The 20,848-nt window shown below is 46.7% G+C and overlaps 1 protein-coding gene across 3 annotated transcripts; it reads left to right on the top strand.

The window, feature by feature from the left end:
• Positions 1 to 12,946: 12,946 nt before the first annotated feature.
• On the top strand, positions 12,947 to 17,313 carry LOC125553419 (receptor-like serine/threonine-protein kinase SD1-8). 3 transcript variants are annotated; one of them, XM_087517547.1, is made up of 8 exons: positions 12,947 to 14,349; positions 15,313 to 15,432; positions 15,537 to 15,664; positions 15,761 to 15,974; positions 16,061 to 16,298; positions 16,433 to 16,565; positions 16,734 to 16,886; positions 16,992 to 17,313. In XM_087517547.1, the coding sequence occupies exons 1-8, from the start codon at positions 13,080 to 13,082 to the stop codon at positions 17,043 to 17,045; spliced, it is 2,310 nt and encodes a 769-aa protein (XP_087373673.1). In that variant the 5' UTR covers positions 12,947 to 13,079; the 3' UTR covers positions 17,046 to 17,313. The 3 variants fall into 3 exon arrangements, with proteins under 3 accessions (XP_087373673.1, XP_087373672.1, XP_087373671.1); XM_087517546.1 differs by having other exon boundaries at positions 16,734 to 16,892; XM_087517545.1 differs by having other exon boundaries at positions 16,734 to 17,313.
• The last annotated feature ends 3,535 nt before the right edge of the window (positions 17,314 to 20,848 follow it).

Raw genomic sequence — 20,848 nt, 5'->3', positions numbered from 1 at the left:
GTCCCGGTTCGTGAGCCCAGGGGGCCGGCCGGGCCACGTGGGCCATTGGTCCCGGTTCGTCTGGACCTTTTGGTCCCGGTTGGTGGGACGAACCGGGACCAATGGGCCTCGCTCCTGGCCCACCACCATTGGTCCCGGTTGATGACTTGAACCGGGACTAAAGGCGGACCAAAGGCTTCCCTTTAGTCCCGGTTCAAGTCATCAACCGGGACCAATGAGGTGCCTATATATATCCCCTCGCGCAAGAGCAGAGCACAGTGCTCTGTTTTTTCTGGCCGAGGGGGAGAGGGCTTTGTGGTGCTCTAGCTCACCTCCTATGCACATGAGGTGTTCGATGGAATGCCCGAGCCACACTACTTAAGCTTTCTCCTCTCGAAGCTCGACCTCCAAACTCCATTTTCCTCGAGATTTGTCTAGATTTAGCGGTCCGTCACGCCCCGTCCCCGTTTTCACCGCCGTCGATCACCCGCGCCGATCTCATCACCGACACCACCGTGGTGAGCCTCTTGTTCTTATCTTCTTTCTGAAAGGAAAAAATATTCTTACTTGTATGTTTAGATAGATACTTGTATCATTTTCTTACATTTATTATTGCATCTTATATAGTGCGATGGTTTTGGTATCCGCCCCCGTCGGCCCTCGTCCTGTCTATGATTCGGATTTGGTATGTATATTATCTTTATAACTATTGGTTCATTTATTGTTTATGAAAATTATGCCGACCAACGTGACATAGATTTTATTTATCTAGGATGTATGTGAATCGGAAATGCCAACCGACCCTATTGTCGAGAGGTTAAATTTAGTTGAAGAAGAAAACAATTTGTTGAAGGAAAAAATAAAAAAATGAGGAGAAGATATATTGGAGTTGCATGTTGCGGATGTCGTCGATGATCACAAGATCAAGATGGATGCAATGCGCTTGAAGATTAGAAAGATTAGAAAATATGCCATTCATACCGAGGCTTGGTATCATTATGCCGTTGGATCAATTGTTACCTTGGTTGCGATTATGATCGCATTTGTTTTCGCATTGAAATGTTTTACATAGTTTCAATGTATGGTTTAATTAATTAGATGCTCTGGAGAGCTATATGTTGTTAGATGAGAACTATGTATGCACTTTGGTTTTAATGTGATGATGAACTTCTATTAATTTGGACACTTAATTATATATAATGCACGCAGATGAACCGGCAATGGATGTACGGTGACAGACACACCCGCGAGTACATTAAGGGTGTGCATGAGTTTCTCGATGCGGCTGAGGCAAACAAGCAGAATGGTTTTATGTGTTGTCCATGCACTGAATGTGGGAATACGAGGTCTTACTCTAACCGGAAAATCCTTCACTCCCACCTGCTTTACAAGGGTTTCATGCCACACTATAATGTTTGGACGAGGCACGGAGAAATAGGGGTTATGATGGAAGACGGCGAAGAAGAAGAGTACGATGACAACTATGTGCCCCCTGAATACGGTGATGCTGCAACGGGGGGAGCTGGTGAAGATCAAGAGGAACCAGACGATGTGACCAATGATGCTGCCACGGGTGAAGCTGCTGAAGATCAAGAGGAACCAGACGATGTGCCCGATGATGATGATCTCCGCCGGGTCATTGTCGATGCAAGGACGCAATGCATTAGTCAAAAGGAGAAGCTGAAATTCGATCACATGTTAGAGGATCACAAAAAAAGGGTTATACCCCAATTGCGAAGATGGCAACACAAAGCTCGGTACCGTACTGGAATTGCTGCAGTGGAAGGCAGAGAATGCTGTGGCTGACAAAGGATTTGAGAAGCTACTGAAAATATTGAAGAAGAAGCTTCCAAAGGATAACGAATTGCCCGACAGTACATACGCAACAAAGAAGGTCGTATGCCCTCTAGGATTGGAGGTGGAGAAGATACATGCATGCCCTAATGACTGCATCCTCTACCGCGGTGCATACAAGGATCTGAACGCATGCCCGGTATGCGGTGTGTTGCGGTATAAGATCAGACGAGATGACCCTGGTGATGTTGACGGCGAGCCCCTCAGGAAGAGGGTTCCTGCGAAGGTGATGTGGTATGCTCCTATAATACCACGGTTGAAACGTCTGTTCAGAAACGAAGAGCATGCCAAGTTGATGCGATGGCACAGTGAGAACCGAAAGAAAGATGGGAAGTTGAGAGCACCCGCTGACGGGTCGCAGTGGATAAAATTCAAGAGAAAGTACTGGGATGAGTTTGCAAAGGACCCAAGGAATGTATGGTTTGCTTTAAGCGCGGATGGCATTAATCCTTTCGGGGAGCAGAGCAGCAATCACAGCACCTGGCCCGTGACTCTATATATGTATAACCTTCCTCCTTGGATGTGCATTAAGCGGAAGTTCATTATGATGCCAGTTCTCATCCAAGGCCCTAAGCAACCCGGCAATGAAATTGATGTGTACCTAAGGCCATTCGTTGAAGAACTTTTACAGCTGTGGAATGGAAACGGTGTACGTACGTGGGATGAGCACAGACAGGAGGAATTTAACTTTAAGGCGTTGCTGTTCGTGACCATCAACGATTGGCCCGCTCTCAGTAACCTTTCAGGACAGACAAACAAAGGATACCATGCATGCACGCACTGTTTAGATGACACTGAAAGTATATACCTGGACAAATGCAGGAAGAATGTGTACCTGGGCCATCGTCGATTTCTTTCGACCAACCATCAATGTCGAAAGAAAGGCAATCATTTCAAAGGCGAGGCAGATCACCGGAAGAAGCCCGCCATGCGCACCGGTGATCACGTGCTTGCTATGGTCAATGATTTACACTACGTAATCTTTGGAAAGGGTCCCAGTGGACTAGCTGTTCCGAATGACGCTGAGGGACACGCACCCATGTGGAAGAAGAAATCTATATTTTGGGACCTACCCTACTGGAAAGACCTAGAGGTCCGCTCCTCAATCGACGTGATGCACGTGACGAAGAACCTTTGCGTGAACCTGCTAGGCTTCTTGGGCGTGTATGGGAAGACAAAAGATACACCTGAGGCACGAGAGGACCTGCAACGTTTGCACGAAAAAGACGGCATGCCTCCGAAGCAGTATAAAGGTCCTGCCAGCTATGCTCTTACGAAAGAAGAGAAGGAAGTCTTCTTTGAATGCCTTCTCAGTATGAAGGTCACGACTGGCTTCTCGTCGAATATAAAGGGAATAATAAATATGCCAGAGAAAAAGTTTCAGAACCTAAAGTCTCATGACTGCCACGTGATTATGACGCAACTGCTTCCGGTTGCATTGAGGGGGCTTCTACCGGAAAACGTTCGATTAGCCATTGTGAAGCTATGTGCATTCCTCAATGCAATCTCTCAGAAGGTGATCGATCCAGAAATCGTACCAAGGCTAAGGAGTGATGTGGCGCAATGTCTTGTCAGTTTCGAGCTGGTGTTCCCACCATCCTTCTTCAATATCATGACGCACGTCCTAGTTCATCTAGTCGACGAGATTGTCATCCTGGGGCCCGTATTTCTACACAATATGTTCCCCTTTGAGAGGTTCATGGGAGTCCTAAAGAAATATGTCCGTAACCGCGCTAGGCCAGAAGGAAGCATCTCCATGGGCCATCAAACAGAGGATGTTATCGGGTTTTGTGTTGACTTCATTCCTGGCCTTAACAAGATAGGTCTCCCTAAATCGCGGTATGAGGGGAGACTGACTGGAAAAGGCACTCTTGGAAGAGACTCAATAATATGCAGACGGATATTCTTGGTCTCAAGAACACTACACAGTTCTACAGAACTCTACCTTGGTGACCCCGTATGTCGATGAACACAAGAACAGTCTGTGCTCCAAACACCCGGAGCAGTGCGACGACTGGATTACATGTGAACACATCAGGACTTTCAGCAGTTGGTTGGAAACACGTCTCAGAGGTGACAACACTGTTTGTGATGAGTTGTACTTGTTGTCAAGGGGACCATCTTTGACTGTATTGACTTACAAAGGATACGAGATAAATGGGAATACATTTTACACGATCGCCCAAGATCAAAAGAGCACCAACCAAAACAGCGGTGTCCGCTTTGATGCAGCAACCGAGAGCGGAAAGGACACATATTATGGTTACATAGTGGACATATGGGAACTTGACAACAGTGGATCTGATAAATCTTGGGTACACTGACGAACCGTTCGTCCTAGCCAATGATGTGGCACAGGTTATCTATGTGAAGGACATGTCTACCAAACCGAGAAAAAGAAAAGATAAGGAAGCGAATACATCATACGATGAGCCAAAGCGCCACATAGTTCTTTCAGGAAAAAGGGACATCCTGGGAGTGGACGGCAAGACAGACATGTCTGAAGATTATGAAAAGTTTCATGAAATTCCTCCCTTCAATGTCAAGGCTGATCCAAGCATCCTGATAAACAATGAAGATTATCCATGGTTACGGCGCAATAAGCAAATGACACAAGCGAAGAAAAAGTGAAGACTTTCTCCCGCAACTATTATGATGATACCATGCCAAATTTGTAACAGACGAACATGCTACCATTGTCCATTTTGTACATGCACATGCTATGTGGGTGAAATTATGATACCATCCCAACTTTCAACTTTTTCAGAGTTCATTTGAAATGCTTTCATGTCTTATGGTTCGAAACTTTGATACTTCGAAAGTGATTGTCCATTTTGTACACGAAGTGCATCAAGTTTTTGTCGTAACCCTCTCTAGTTTTTGGAACATGCTATGTGGGTGAAATGATGATACCATGCCAACTTTCAACCTTTTCAGAGTTCATTTTGAAATGCTTTCCAATTTCAGAGTCATTTAGCTCAAAGAATGAATTAATAGCAAATAGAATGAACTACAAAACTTTTATGAAAATAAAAACAATCAATTAAAATATTATGTTATGATCAACTAAAATAAAACTATAATATTCTTCAATAGCAAAAAGAATATAATTTTTGTGACCTAAAATCAAACTATAAGTATTTAATTGTAAGTATAAATAAAAAATAAATAGCAAAGAAGAAAAAAAAATTCTATTTTTATAGTAAAGTTATTCATAAACTAGTGATTCACACAAATTTTTAAAAATTCAAATTTAAACTATTCAAAATTTAAAACTAATGGCACTAACAGAAAGTTTATAATTTTTGTGACCTAAAAGCAAAAAGAAATCACTAAAAAACTGTAAGTATTTAGTTGTAAGTAGAAATAAAAAAATAAAAAACCAAAAAAATGTAGAAATAAAAAAGAAAAAACCAAAAAAATGCCTCCTACTAGGCCTCCACGGCCTGAATACGACTAGAAACCCTACATGAGCCAGGATTCAAGCCCGCAGAAGGCCCAATAGGCCCACAGGCAGTAGCAAGTTTAGGCCCGAAAGCCTGCATTAGAGAGGAGCTCGAATGGGGAGGCACACCAGCGCTTATAAACCACTGCCGGCGCCCTTCAGCTAGCGATGTGGGACTAAACTTTTGGGCACGGGGTAGCACAAGGCCATTGGTCCCGGTTGGTGGCACCAACCGGGACTAAAGGGGGCATTGGTCACGGTTCGTGGCACCAACCGTGACCATTGCCGCCCTTTAGTCCTGGTTGGTGCCACCAACCGGGACCAATGGCCTTCGCTTCCTGCCCTTTCGGCTGCTGAAAATTGGCCTTTGGTCCCGGTTCGTCGCACCAACCGGGACTAAAGGGAACATTAGTCCCGGGTCGTAGCACGAACCGGGACCATTGCTCTGGCTATATAAGCCAACACTTGTGGAATTTTGGCCAGCCGCCTCCCATTCGCCCCGACGCCCCTAGGCCGTTCGTCGTCGCCGCCCCGAGCCCGTCGTCGCCCCGCGCCCGCCGCCGTCGCCCCGCCCCGGCCCGCCGTCGCCCCGCCCCACCCCGTCGCCGCCCCGAGCCCGTACGTCGTCGCCCCGCGCCGTCGCCCCGAGCCCGTCGTCGCCCCGCGCCCGCCGCCGTCGCCCCGCCCCGTCGCCGCCCTGAGCCCACCGCCGTCGCCCCGCCCCGTCGCCGCCCCGAGCCCGTCGCCGCCCCGCCCCGTCGTCGCCCCACGCCGGCGCCGGCCCTTTAGGTTGATGATGTTGATGATATGATGATATGATGATGTTTTTTTTCTGTTGATGATATGATGATGTTTTTTTCTGTTGATGATATGATGATGTTTTTTTTCATATATGCATTTTTTCATATATGTATTAATTTTTTAAGTTGTTAGTAGATATCGATTTTAGGTTAGTGCATTTTATCATTGATTTTAGGTTAGTGCATTTTATCACTGATTTTAGGTTAGTTGAGCCTCTTTAGTGCATTTTATGTTTGTTGCATTTTAGGTTAGTGCATTTTATGTTAGTGGAGAGGAAAAAGTAAAATAAGGAAAAGGAAAATAAGTAGAGAAAGAAGGAGAAGAAGAAGGAGAAGATGACGAGAGGAAGAAAAGGAAGAGGAGAAGAAGAAAGGAATAGAGGAGAAGAAGAAAAAATAGGAAGAAGAAAGGAATAGAGGAGAAGAAGAAAAAATAGAAATTTATATTTTTTCTTCTTCTCCTCTATTCCTTTCTTCTTCTCCTCTTTTTTTTCTTCTTTTTTTTCTTCGATCTTCTCCCCCTCCCGATAGGAAAGTTTTATATAGAAAGTTACAATTTTAGAAAAGTTTTATATATGCAAAAATTACAATTTTAGAAAAAGAAGGATAGAAAAGAAGAAAATAAGAAGAGGAAAGAAAGAAGAAGAGGAGAGGAAAAGAAGAGGAGAGGGGTCGAGGGTCGTCGAGGGTTCGAGGGGTCGAGGGGTCGCCGAGGGGTCGAGAGAGGTTTCCTATTGTCAAAGTATTGAAGAAATCCATGCCTTCATCATTAGCCGGAAGTAACCAGGGCATGTTGGTACAAAGTTCTGCAAAGTTGTTCTGGAATGGAGTCCCGGATAGAATAATCCGCCTTTTGGTACGAATTCAGCAAAGGCCTTCCAAATAGCGATATTCGGAAGGCTCTTTCTGAACTTTGTACCAAAACGCGAATTATCCTATCTGGGACTCCGTTCCAGAACAACTTTGAAGAGCTTCGTACCATCATGCACATGTTACTTTCGCCTACTGATGAAGACATGGTTTTGTTGAATCCTTTGACACTAGGCAACCTCCCGACCCCTCGGCGATCCTCTCGAACATGAGAGGAAGAAGAGGGTCGTCCAGGGGTCGAGGGTTCCAGGGTCATCGAGGGTTCGAGGGGTCGAGGATCGCCGAGGGGTCGAGAGAGGTTTCCTAGTGTCAAAGTATTGAAGAAATCCATGCCTTCATCATTAGTCGGAAGTAACCAGGGCATGTTGGTACGAAGTTCTACAAAGTTGCTCTGGAATGGAGTCCCGGATAGAATAATCCGCCTTTTGGTACGAATTCAGCAAAGGCCTTCCAAATAGCGATATTCGGAAGGCTCTTGCTGAACTTTGTACCAAAAAGCGAATTATCCTATCTGGGACTCCGTTCAAGAACAACTTTGAAGAGCTTCGTACCATCATGAACATGTTACTTTCGCCTAATGATGAAGACATGGTTTTGTTGAATCCTTTGACACTAGGCAACCTCCCGACCCCTCGGCGATCCTCTCGAACATGAGCGGAAGAAGAGGGTCGTCTAGGGGTCGAGGGTTCTTCTCCTCTATTCTTTCTTCTCCTCTTTTTTTTCTTCTTCTTCCTCTTTTTTTATCGGGAACGAGGGTCGTCGAGGGACATAGATGTAGTGTCATCGTTGTCGATATATACCCCCTCCCGATAGCTTACTATGATTAGGTAGCTAGTTCTACGTTTGTCACTAATATATCCATCTGTCATGTTTGAATAATAATTGCCATGTTGTAAATATTTGTAGAAACTATGAACACCGCCCTAGACGAAGCAACAAAAGAAGCGTTGTTGAGGGACATAATCGCATAAGGAAGTGATGCCATCTCGTTGTTTCTCAACGAAACCGATGGTCTGGAAGGAGAGGGTGAACAAGCTGGCTACGGTGACCTAATGCCGGTGCAAGAAGAAGAACATGAGGACGGCTCCGGTGACCCAATGCCGGTGCAAGAAGGAGATCGTGATGACGGCTCCGGTGACCGAACCGAGTCCGGCCAGGTATATATATTAGTTAAGCCTATGCTGACTAGCTGATTGATGCATTCATTGTTTTGGTATGTACACATATTAATTAAGTCTTTGTTCTTTTTTCTAGCCCTCCGGATCGAGCACAACTTCGGTAAAGAGACGAGGCCCGAAGAAAAAGTTGAGCTCGGATGAAAAGTTTGAGATCATAGCAATCGCGCCCGACGGCCAACCTATTGAACCCCTCCGGACAAAGAGCGCATTTGTTGCTCAGTGCGGGGTTCTGGTTAGGGACAAGATCCCGATAAGCATCCAGCAATGGTTTAAGCCGGCTACAGAAGACCCTGAGGTCTCTTATGTCAATGATATGCAGAAAAATGATCTTTGGACTGAGCTGAAGTCAAATTTCACCCTACCGCCTGAGGATAATCCAGAGAACCCAGTTAAAGAGAAATTAATCAAGTCTTTTGCTCTGAAGAGGATGGCAGAACTATTCAGGAGGTGGAAGAAAGAGCTGAATAAGTTTGTCGAAAATAATGAGACACCAGAATTCAAGGGCAGATATGAGAAGATCAGAGATCACTGGCCCGCATTTGTGGCCCACAAGACATCGGAAAAGAGTCAGAAGATGTCGGCGACAAAAAGCAAAATGCTGTGAAGAAGAAGCTTCACCATCGCACGGGGTCAGGTGGCTACCTCGTAGCCCGGCCTAAGTGGTCCAAGACTGAGAATGATCTGGTTCATAAAGGGATCGAACCAGAGACAATTAACTGGCCAGACCGTTACCGGACTTGGTTCTTCGGGGCTGGCGGAACCCTGGACCCTGTAACAGGGAAGTGCATTTGGACGAACGATCAAATGGACATACCAGTCAGTAAGCTTAAGCAGTATATCGAAGCAGCGCAGGAAGGGACGTTCTTTCCAAACAGAGAGAACGACGAGCTCACAATGGCCCTCGGGAATCCTGAGCACCCTGGACTGACACGAGGCACGCCAGGCTCCATTCCGTGGAAGGTTGGGTTTCCGGACGCAGGCGGTTACAAATCCCATGAGAGGAGGAAAAAAGTGCAGCAGACCCAAATGCAGGCGCTGCAAGCAAGGGTAGACGCGATAGAGGAACGAGAAGCAAATCGCAGCAAACGTACTGTCGAAGCCTCCCCCGAAGCTACCCCGCCATCTCAGCGCAGAAGCAGCGTGGCTTCCACCGAGCTGCTTCAGCCGGAGCATGCCTTGACGGCTCCTGCCAGCTATCCCGTGGATGCTATAACGGAGTCTCAAAATTGCCACCTTATGACGCAATGGATGAATTTGAAGGTCAAAGCGGCTGTTGGCTCTGTTTATCCTACTGAACCCGGCGCAACTTTTCACTGTCGGCCGATTCCAGAAGGATATGCTAGGGTGATGGTGGATGAGATAACGGAGGGATTTGAGGACCTCCAGCTTGACCACCCTACCGGTGAAGGGGAGACTCGGCTGGGGTCTGCTCTGAAGACTCCATGCCTATGGCGGAAGGAGCTCATCAACCTTCCGAACTGGACGCCACCGCCTCCTCCTCCTCCGGCGAGTCAGGGCACTCCGCCTCCACCGCCTCCTCCTCCGGCGAGTGACGATCAGGGCCCTCGGCCGGCTCCTTCTCCGGCGCGTGGCGGCACTCCGCCTCCTTCTCCGCCTGCGCCGATGCGCCCGAGCAGCCAGCCTCCTCCTTCTCCGCCTCGTCAGCAAAGGCGGAAGAGACCTGCCGCCGCTCCAGCTGCTCCGGCGCGTCGTAGTCCTTCTCCTCCGCCTCTTAAGCAAGTAAAGAAGACAACCGCTACGTCTGCTCGGTCGGCGTCTAGCAGTACAACCAGAGGCGGGAGGACATACAGATTCGGTCCTTCTCTGAAGACTCCAGAGAAGTTACCATACGAGAGGACCCAGGAGGAGAACGCCGAGATCGCGCGAGAAGAAGTGAAGAAATTCTTTGAAGGGGTGAAAGCAAAGAAACATCCACCTCCGGAGGAGAAGGTAGATCGGGTGAAAGTGAAGCGTACTCTGGCTGCCCTGACAAAACCACCGAAGTCTGATCCGCCGAAAGGAAACTATGACCGCATTATTGGAAAGGAATTTGCCGAAGCGGAGCGGTCGGGAAGTACTGTCAGTGATCAAAGGCTGAAAGAACGACGAGCTGGGAAACAAATTGCCCAGCTCGGCGAACAAGCGAAGCAATCATGCCCCCCGCTCAAGGTGCCTAGCCACAACGTCGCTAATGATCCGAGGATGGTGCCCGGTTATAGCAATCTTGCAGATTACCTGCCCGACGAAGTACATTATGAACCCATGGACGTGCAGATACAAAGATACGAGTACAGGAAGCCTCTCGTCAAAGATGAAAGATCTCTATCAACGATGATGCGAAGATTGTATGATTGGTACTTGAAAATCTGCAGAGACTCTGGTGGGAGGAGTACTTTGTATGTGAAAGTTAAAAAGGAGCATGACCTCGTTGGAATTGATCTGTTGCCTGTTCCATTTGAGGAGTTCTATCAGTTTTTCAATCAATTGGCCCTCGATAAAACAACGGTCGCCTGCTACTGTCTGTAAGTAGTACTACTTCTGTCATTAAGTTTCTCTATATAGCTTAGCTCTTTCATTGCATGTATTTATAATCATCCTCACTATATTATGCAGATTGAAGATCGCCGAATTGAAGAAAAGACAAGTCGGTGATATTGGGTTTATTAACACATATCTCATAGATGCAACTGAGGTTAAACTTCATGCCGCAGCTACCGAGACCAACTTGCTACGATCGTTCGTAATAAATCAAAACAAAGATATAATACTCTTTCCTTACAACTTCAGGTGAGTGTTACTGTCTTGTGCGTATTCGGTTTCCCTTATATATTAGTCAAGGTTATAGTAATGTAATTGATGAGTTATGCATGTGTGTGCAGTTTTCACTATATTCTCCTAGAGATTATCCACCATATCAGCAACTTTGTTCATTTCCTGATATCAAGTAATTGTTTTCTTTGTCCGGCAGGGTTTGGAGAAAATTCACCAAAACAATCCCGGGACTGCCGAAGGAGCTGGAATTTAGACACCCGAAAGTAAGTACTATAGTAGCATGTTCCGCGCATCTCCTAGTGATTCAAGCGCTAGTTTCATCAATACCATTTAGCATTCTTGCTTATCAGTTTGATTGACCTCTATTTCTTGTAAAGTGGTTGTGGCAGGAATAAGGGAATGATTTCTGTGGATACTAAATCTGCGAGTCCATCCGCCACACGACCTGTGAGCGGGGCGGGTACTCTAACGAACAATATGAAGTACGTAAATAACAACATTCACAATTTTATTTTATTACCATCATTTGTGTTGAGTTTCATTCATTCATATATATATGTATTGACCCCCTTCTTCAAATTAGATGTTTCGAAAGCGGGATGAACTCCTAGCACCAGCTCGCATGCGAGCAATTCAAGAGGAATTGGCGGCATTTTTTCTTGACCACGTGATCCCTGAAGACGGAGAATTCTATGTGGACCCTGAGTCCGTATGATTATATTTGTAAGAGATAATTATTGTATATATGTAGCCGGTAGTGTCAGATAGATATACGAGAACTTGTTGTTCAACCAATCTCTCAGAGAAGGAGAGGTGGTCGATATCACTTCTCTCTGTATGCATATATGTTCATGACGATCTTCTGTTTCCTTCATTTGCTTACTAGCTAGCCAGCGTGTCTAGTCCTCTCTATACGTATGTATAGTACGTAGCGTCGACCAAGCACGGACATAAGAGAGGACACTTCTCTCTATTAATTATAGCTAGCTAACACAATATATGAAACACCTAAATTAACCCCCCAAAACCCCCAACCCCCCCCCCCCCCTTTTAAAAAAAAAACAAAAACCCCAGCCACAGAAATGCTGACGCGTGGATGCCTATTGGTCCCGATTGGTGCCACCAACCGGGACCAAAGGGTCTCCTGACTGGCTCTGCGCACTGCCCACGTGGAGGCCCTTTAGTCCCGGTTCTGGATTGAACCGAGACTAAAGGGGGGAGGTATTAGTACCGACACTTTAGTCTCGGTTCCGGAACCGGGACTAAAGGCCCTTACGAACCGGGACTATAGGCCCTTTTTCTACCAGTGTACAATCACATGAATCTGACAAAGTTTGCAAGTGCAAAACAAGAAATTGTGAAAGAGCAATATTTTGCAATATTTGTCGTTTCGATGGATCACCAAGGAAAAGAAACACATAAAAATGTGTCGATCCTACGTTAACATGTTAAAGAATTTTGGGTGGATGTTTAAATTCCTATGCAATTGAGGCATACAAAACCAGTCCACAGAAGAAAACATATGCATGGGAGGAGGAAGAAGGGAAAACTGACCGGAAAGAATTGGCGAGTCGGCGATGACAACGAGAGTGCAATCCATAGATTTTATTAGACAGACAACTCATATTTGTGAATATTAACAAGCCAAATATTACTAGTTTTGAGAACATTCACAGTGCTTAGAGGCTTGCTTGCCTCTATGCCGAGCCCCACAGCCAGCCTCTAAGTTTATCCCAAAACTCTGCGATATGCCATTCCTCTATTATGGACTTCATAAGAACCTAAAAACGTTTCTAATGCTTCTCTTTCATCACTTTTCCTGCTACACCTGATTAGGCATGCGCTAAAATGCGGTATCAGAAGTTGTAAATTTTAGGCGCCGGATTGCACGCTTTTCATAATTTACACTACATGTTTTTTGAACGTGGGTTTTTGGGCATCTACTAAACTAATATTGAGTCCGGCGTGCTAAAAGTGCTACAATAACGCGCTAAAACTATTTTAGCGCGTGAAACTTTTATAAGGGTGAAGGAGACGATGCAAGAGCGATCCTAATCTATAAGCCCAGCCCATAACTGCTCTTTGTATAAAACGTGAGCACAGATCCACTCCACCATTGCTGCAATCCCCTACTCTCGGTGAAGCGGCGGTATTCAATTCACCGGGCGCGCGCTCAAGATCATGAGCCAGAGCCTCAGCCACCACCGGCTCTTGCTCGCTTTTCTGTCTGTGCTGCTGCTCACAGCCTCGGCCGTCACCGACAGCACGTTGACGCAGAGGAGGGCCATCGGCGGCGACCAGAGGCTGGCCTCGCCCGGCGGCGCCTTCCTGCTCGGCCTCTTCTCCGTCGCCAACAACACCAAATGGTTTCTCGGCATCTGGTTCACCGCCTCCCCGGACGCCGTCTTCTGGGTCGCCAACCGCGATCGCCCGCTCGACACCTCGTCCTCCGGCGTAGTCACGCTCAGCAGCCGAGGGGACCTCGTACTCCTCGACGTCGCCAGCAATAACGAGACCATCTGGTGGTCCAACTCCTCGGCCGCGGTGGTAGCGCAGCTCCGCGACGACGGCAACCTGGTGCTCGCGGACGCGGCCGGCGTCGTGGTGTGGCAAAGCTTCGACCACCCGACCAACACGTTCCTCTCAGGGTCGTGGGCCGGGCAGGACCTCCGGACCGGCGCGGTGTGGTCCGCCTCGTCGTGGCGCGGCGCCGATGACCCGTCGACCGGCGACTTCCGTTACGTGATGGACACGCGGGGCTCGCCGGAGCTGCACGTCTGGAGGAAGGGGCGCAAGACGTACCGGACGGGCCCGTGGAACGGGGTGCGGTTCAGCGGCTGCCCAGGCATGACCACCTTCGAGGACCTTGTCGAATTCCAGTTCACCCACACCGCCGACGAGGTGTCGTACGTGTACCGCGACCGCGTCGGCTCGCCGGTGTCCCGCATGGTCCTGACCGAGTCCGGCGAGGTGCAGCGCATGGTCTGGAACCCCGCGACGCTCGCGTGGAGCGTTTTCTGGTCGGTGCCGAGGGACCAGTGCGACGTCTACGGCGCGTGCGGCCCGTTCGGCGTGTGCAACGCCGTCGGCGCCGTGCTGTGCGGATGCATCAGGGGGTTCCTGCCGAGGTCGCCGGCGGAGTGGCGCATGCGGAACTCGTCCGGCGGGTGCGCCCGCAGCACGCCGCTTCAGTGCGGCGATGACGGTTTCTACGTGCTGCGCGGTGTGAAGCTGCCGGAGACGCACAACAGCAGCGTGGACGCCGGCGCCTCGCTCGCGGAGTGCGGCCGGAGGTGCCTGTCCAACTGCTACTGCACGGCGTACGCCGCGTCGGACATCCGTGGCGGCGGGACCGGGTGCATACAGTGGTTCGGCGAGCTCATGGACACGCGCTTAGGCGACGACGGCCAGGATCTGTTCGTCAAGCTGGCAATGTCTGAACTTGGCCTAGGTAATTAAACACTCTACACTCCTCAGCATGGATCGCTAGAACCAGATCAATTTCATCCAAATTTTATTCACCTTATCTGTTTTTTTTTTCAACAATTCATCTTACCTGTTCTGATGAGGTAGGGGAGTGGTTGGGTGCCTTTTTATAAAAGAAATGCAATAGCTTATTTCACATGCTCAGAATGATGGATGACAGACACACTATCAGCACAAACTGCTAGGATTAGAGACAACTTCTTCTTTACCTTGACTTGAGTTACCAATTAGGCAAAACAAAACATGTTGTATCTTTCAGTTGAAGTCAAGAAATCGGACTTTTTGAGCTACCAGTTAAACAAAAAACAATTCATCTCATAACTATTGGTTGAAATCATGAAATCTGGCTTTTTTGTTCATGAACAAAATGTTATTTTGTAAGTGTTGATTCGAGTTCCAGAATCATGGCATTCACATTATCTTTTTTTTTACATCAATTTATATTATCTATCAGGATGAGGTGGGGTTAGACTTAGGGGTTTTCTGCAAATGTGGAGTGGAGTGGAGTGGGGTCTTTCTATAAAGATGGCACAACTTATTTCACATACATTTGGTCAGAAACGATGGATAATACCATCACCACGAACTGGCCGGAGTAGGGATATTCTAACTCCTTTGGCGCGACTTCAGATACCAATTAGACAAAAATAATTCATGCTGTAACTTTCAATTGAAGTCATGAAATCAGACTTTTTGAGTCACCAGTTAAACAAAAAAAATCATGTTGTAATTTTTGGTTGAAGTCAAGAAATCAGACTTTTTGTTCATTAACATATTGATATTTCTGTCCCTGGAGGTAAGGACCTTGTCAAGCCTATACCAAGACAAACATGTTAAGCTCACACGTTATGATGCACCATACACTAGTACAATGGCTTAAGAGTACACAATTTTCACGCGTTTACACTACTCCTGCATCTTAATTCAGGGACAACCAAGACCAACAAGCTCGTCATGGTCGTCGCTGCGGTGATAACAACATTTGCATTGCTTCTGCTATCACTTGGCCTCCTGATCTGGAGAAAGATCCGGCAGCGCAATAAGCAAAGTGAGTCAAGAGTCCATGGTGAATTCGTTTCAAGAGGATAACCTGAAACTACTACTTGCTCGATCTACTGCTCATGTATTATGGCTTCTTGCTCCATTTTCCAGTCACCGAGTTTGATCACATCGTGAGAGGCGAGTGTCCAGCGTACCATCTCGAAACCCTTAAAGCCGCCACCGACGGATTCTGCGCCAAAAATGAAATAGGGTGTGGTGGCTTCGGCACTGTATACAAGGTGATAATGCTTGTAAAACCCATGTGAAATCAGACTGAAAATTTCCTATGCTCGCATAGACAACATGTGGATTGATTAACTGGATTTCTTTATCAGGGTCAAATGGTAGATGGCCAAGAAGTTGCAGTGAAGAAGCTGTCAGCAGGGAATAGAGTGCAAGGTCTGAAGGAGTTCAGGAACGAGGTGAACCTGATCGCCAAGCTACAGCACCGCAACCTCGTACGCCTGCTCGGCTACTGCATCCACCACTCTGAGAGGATACTGGTCTACGAGTACATGAGCAACAAGAGCTTGGACACCTTCATTTTTGGTACGTATGACATGTCTTGACTGGCTGCAGTATACCAGTTACTACCATTTATGATGAGAAATACAATTGTGCGAATTCGCCAACAGATCCAAGGAGACACGCCACCTTGAGCTGGAAGACTAGGATGGACATCATCTTCGGCATTGCCAGAGGGCTTCTCTACCTTCACCAGGACTCGAGGCACACGATGATCCACCGAGATCTCAAGGCGGCCAACGTTCTCCTCGACCGGGAGATGGTGGCCAAGATATCGGATTTTGGAATCGCCAAGCTGTTCAGCAGCATCGGCGACCATCAGGTCACGGAAAGGATTGTTGGGACATAGTAAGAACTGCAAACTTTATATAACACAAACAGTGGACAAGTATTTATAGTTACATCGACTCTTTGTTTCTTTTCTAGTGTACCCACGATGGGTTCCTTAACTGATTTTGTATGATGCCCATGTGTGGCTGCAGTGGTTACATGTCACCTGAGTATGCGATGGACGGCATGGTATCGTTCATGCAGGACGTGTATAGCTTCGGTGTGCTGTTGCTGGAGATCATTAGTAGCAGGAGGAACCAACGAAGTTTCAACCTCATTGCTCATGTAAGAAGTCAATTGCCTCTTGCAACTGTACAAAATAGTAAAAGTGAGTTTTGTGTGATTTTATAAATTTCATCCGAACTCAAAATACCATGCCAAGACGGCCAAAGTCCCAACCACGTTTGTTTGAATCCCACAATGGCATTGACAAGCATAATAATCTTTTTGCAGGCATGGGGGCTATTTGAAGAAAACAAGAGCCTCGAGCTCCTTGACCCAGCCGTGCGGGGCGGTTGTAGCCCGACCGAGCTAGAGCAGGCCGCGACGTGCATCCAGATAGGGCTACTGTGCGTTCAGGAGAGCCCGACCCAACGACCGCAAATGGTTGCCGTAATATCCATGTTGTCGCACCAACAAGTGCCGGGACGGCCGCTTCGGCCGGTGGTTTGCATGCCTGTGAGCTCTCTGACGGACCTTCTGAACGTGCAGGAGGACACATCCGGCAACGCCGAGCTGACCATCACAAACCTTGAAGGTCGGTAGGATGGCTACTGGGCAAGCTAGAACCAAAGATTGGAGACGTTACTCTTACCAAAAACATAATGTGCATGCACACCAAAAACATAATGATTGTACAAGTCGCAGTTCACGCGAGCACACACGCTATGTGTATATATTTCAATGTTATGTGGCTTTGTAACTTTTTTTAAACCTGTGTTTGTAGTACTTCACAACATCACATGAGACCTGCCTGGCCACCTTATAAGTTGATCTCTTCTGTAAGATTGAATAGAACTATGTTTATTGATAATTGCAGCCACATACATGAGATTATACTAGCAAAAGAGTCCGTGCGTTGCAACGGGAGAGAAAACATAACACACACTCTTAATTCAACAATCATCACTCAAGACCACAATAGGTCCATCTCCTTTATTTTTGCGAGGCATCATATTTGTGTTGCCGCTTATCCTCCTTCTCACCCTCGCCGGCGATGGCCTCGGTGTCCACACAAAACAACAAAAAACGTGTGTTGAATATGGTTAATCCTAAGGCGTCTCTCTCTCCCTCTCTCCTCCCTCTCCCTCTCGCTCGCTTTCTCTCACTCTCGCGATGAGAAATCTGTTGTTTTCCCCTGCGACATTTTTCAGAGGTATGCATGTGTAGTTATCGATGTTCTCTTTTCTGTATATGGTTATAGTTGGGTGTTTATTTGCAATCCGGATCGCTACCGGTATGAAAAAAACGAATCTTGCGCTATAAATTATAAGTTTGCTTTCATAACAATATTTAAAAAATATTTAACAGGTAAAATTAACATCATATTTAGACTCCACACATTTTTCTAATAAAATTTCATATATAATATGTTAAAATCGAAGTTACGGTTTAAAAGATACAGATAATTTAGAAAATCATTTTGTTTGACTCAAATATATTTCAAAATAATATTTAAAAATAATTAACAGGTAAAAATAATCTCATATTCATATTCTACATATTTTTCTAATCAAATTTCATATATAACATGTTCAAATCGGAGTTACGGCTTAAAAGATATGGATGATTTTAAAAAGCATTTGGTTGACTTAAATATGATCCGCGGGTTGATTTCAAGAAAAGACAGAGACTTTTGTGTAAAATACAAAATAACGATTTGTTTTAACTTAAAACAAGACTGCGGGTTGAATTCTCTGAAACAGAAGGACTTTTCAAAAAAATGCCATGACGGACGAAAGAAACCCAATTTGCTTTATTATTAGGTAAAGATAGGAGGGTACAACCGACTAAGGCTATTACAAAACGACTAGGACTGCTATTACAAAACAACTAGGACTCCTAATTAAGTTGAGATCCAAGTAATAGTCTAACATCCCCCACGGGATCAACGGGAGGCTCGACGATGTTGAGACTAAATCGAATGTTTTGAAACTGTGTAGTAGCCATGCCTTTTGTAAAATATGTCAGCAAATTGAGCTGTAGTAGGAACGTGAAGGACCTAAACCTGTCCGAGAGCCACCTTCTCGCGAACAAAATGAATGTTAATCTCGATGTGTTTAGTGTTGGGTAACGTAGCAGAAATTCAAAATTTTCTACGCATCACCAAGATCAATCTATGGAGTAATCTAGCAACGAGGGGAAGAAGAGTGCATCTACATACCCTTGTAGATCGCTAAGCGGAAGCGTTCAAGAGAACGGGGTTGATGGAGTCGTACTCGTCGTGATCCAAATCACCGATGATCCTAGTGCCGAACGGACGGCACCTCCGCGTTCAACACACGTACAGCCCGGTGACGTCTCCCATGCCTTGATCCAGCAAGGAGAGAGGGAGAGGTTGAGGAAGACTCCATCCAGCAGCAGCACAACGGCGTGGTGGTGATGGAGGAGCGTGGCAATCCTGCAGGGCTTCGCCAAGCACCGCGAGATATGAGGAGAAAGAGAGGGAGGGCTGCACCATCAGGTAGAGATCAGATCGCGTGTCATGGGCAGCCCCAGGCCTCACTATATATAGGGGAGAGGGAGGAGGGTGCGCCCCCTCTAGGGTTCCCACCCCTAGGGGGGCGGCAGCCCTAGATGGGAAAGGGGAGGCGGCCAAGAGGGGGAGAGAGGGGGCGCCCCCTAGGGTGGGCCTTAGGCCCATCAAAGCCTAGGGTTTCCCCTCTCTCCTCCTTTGCTGCGCCTTGGGCCTTGTGGGAGGCGCACCAGCCCACTTAGGGGCTGGTCCCTCACCACCCTTGGCCCATGCAAGCCTCCGGGGCATGTGGCCCCACTTGGTGGACCCCCGGGACCCTCCCGGTGGTCCCGGTACGTTACCGATAAACCCGGAAACTCTTCCGGTGACCAAAACAGGACTTCCCATATATAAATCTTTACCTCCAGACCATTCCGGAACTCCTCGTGACGTCCAGGATCTCATCCGGGACTCCGAACAACATTCGGTAACCACATACAAACTTCCTTTATAACCCTAGCGTTATCGAACCTTAAGTGTGTAGACCCTACGGGTTCGGGAACCATGCAGACATGACCGAGACACCTCTCCGGCCAATAACCAACAGCTGGATCTGGATACCCATGTTGGCTCCCACATGTTCCACGATGATCTCATCGGATGAACCACGATGTCAAGGACTTAATCAATCCCGTATACAATTCCCTTTGTCTAGCGGTATTGTACTTGCCCGAGATTCGATCGTCGGTATCCCGTTACCTTGTTCAATCTCGTTACCGGCAAGTCTCTTTACTCGTTTCGTAACACATCATCCCGTGATCAACTCCTTGATCACATTGTGCACATTATGATGATGTCTGACCGAGTGGGCCCAGAGATACCTCTCCGTTTACACGGAGTGACAAATCCCAGTCTCGATTCGTGCCAACCCAACAGACACTTTCGGAGATACCTGTAGTGTACCTTTATAGCCACCCAGTTACGTTGTGATGTTTGGCACACCCAAAGCACTCCTACGGTATCCGGGAGTTGCACAATCTCATGGTCTAAGGAAATGATACTTGACATTAGAAAAGCTTTAGCATACGAACTACATGATCTTGTGCTAGGCTTAGGATTGGGTCTTGTCCATCACATCATTCTCCCAATGATGTGATCCCGTTATCAATGACATCCAATGTCCATGGTTAGGAAACCGTAACCATCTATTGATCAACGAGCTAGTCAACTAGAGGCTTACTAGGGACATGGTGTTGTCTATGTATCCACACATGTATCTGAGTTTCCTATCAATACAATTCTAGCATGGATAATAAACGATTATCATGAACAAGGAAATATAATAATAACTAATTTATTATTGCCTCTAGAGCATATTTCCAACAGTCTCCCACTTGCACTAGAGTCAATAATCTAGTTCACATCGCCATGTGATTAACACTCACAGGTCACATCGCCATGTAACCAACATCCAAAGAGTTTACTAAAGTCAATAATCTAGTTCACATCACTATGTGATTAACACTCAATGAGTTCTGGTTTTGATCATGTTGCTTGTGAGAGAGGTTTTAGTCAACGGGTCTGAACCTTTCAGATCCGTGTGTGCTTTACAAATCTTTATGTCATCTCCTAGATGCAGCTACCACGCTCTATTTGAAGCCATTTCAAATAACTGTTCTACTTGGAGTTATTCTAAATTGTTGCTCCATTATACGTATCCGGTATCTCTACTCAGAGCTATCCGGATAGGTGTTAAGCTTGCATCGTCGTAACTCTTTACGTCGAACTCTTTATCACCTCCATAACCGAGAAAATTCCTTAGTCCACTAGTTACTAAGGATAACTTTGACCGCTGTACTATGATCCATTCCTGGATCACTCTTGTACCCCTTGA

Source organism: Triticum urartu, chromosome 4A (genome assembly GCF_056163025.1).
Source record: "Triticum urartu cultivar PI428250 chromosome 4A, HENAU_Tu73, whole genome shotgun sequence".
Classification (NCBI taxonomy): domain Eukaryota; kingdom Viridiplantae; phylum Streptophyta; class Magnoliopsida; order Poales; family Poaceae; genus Triticum; species Triticum urartu.
This window is presented reverse-complemented; position numbering and strand designations above follow the sequence as displayed.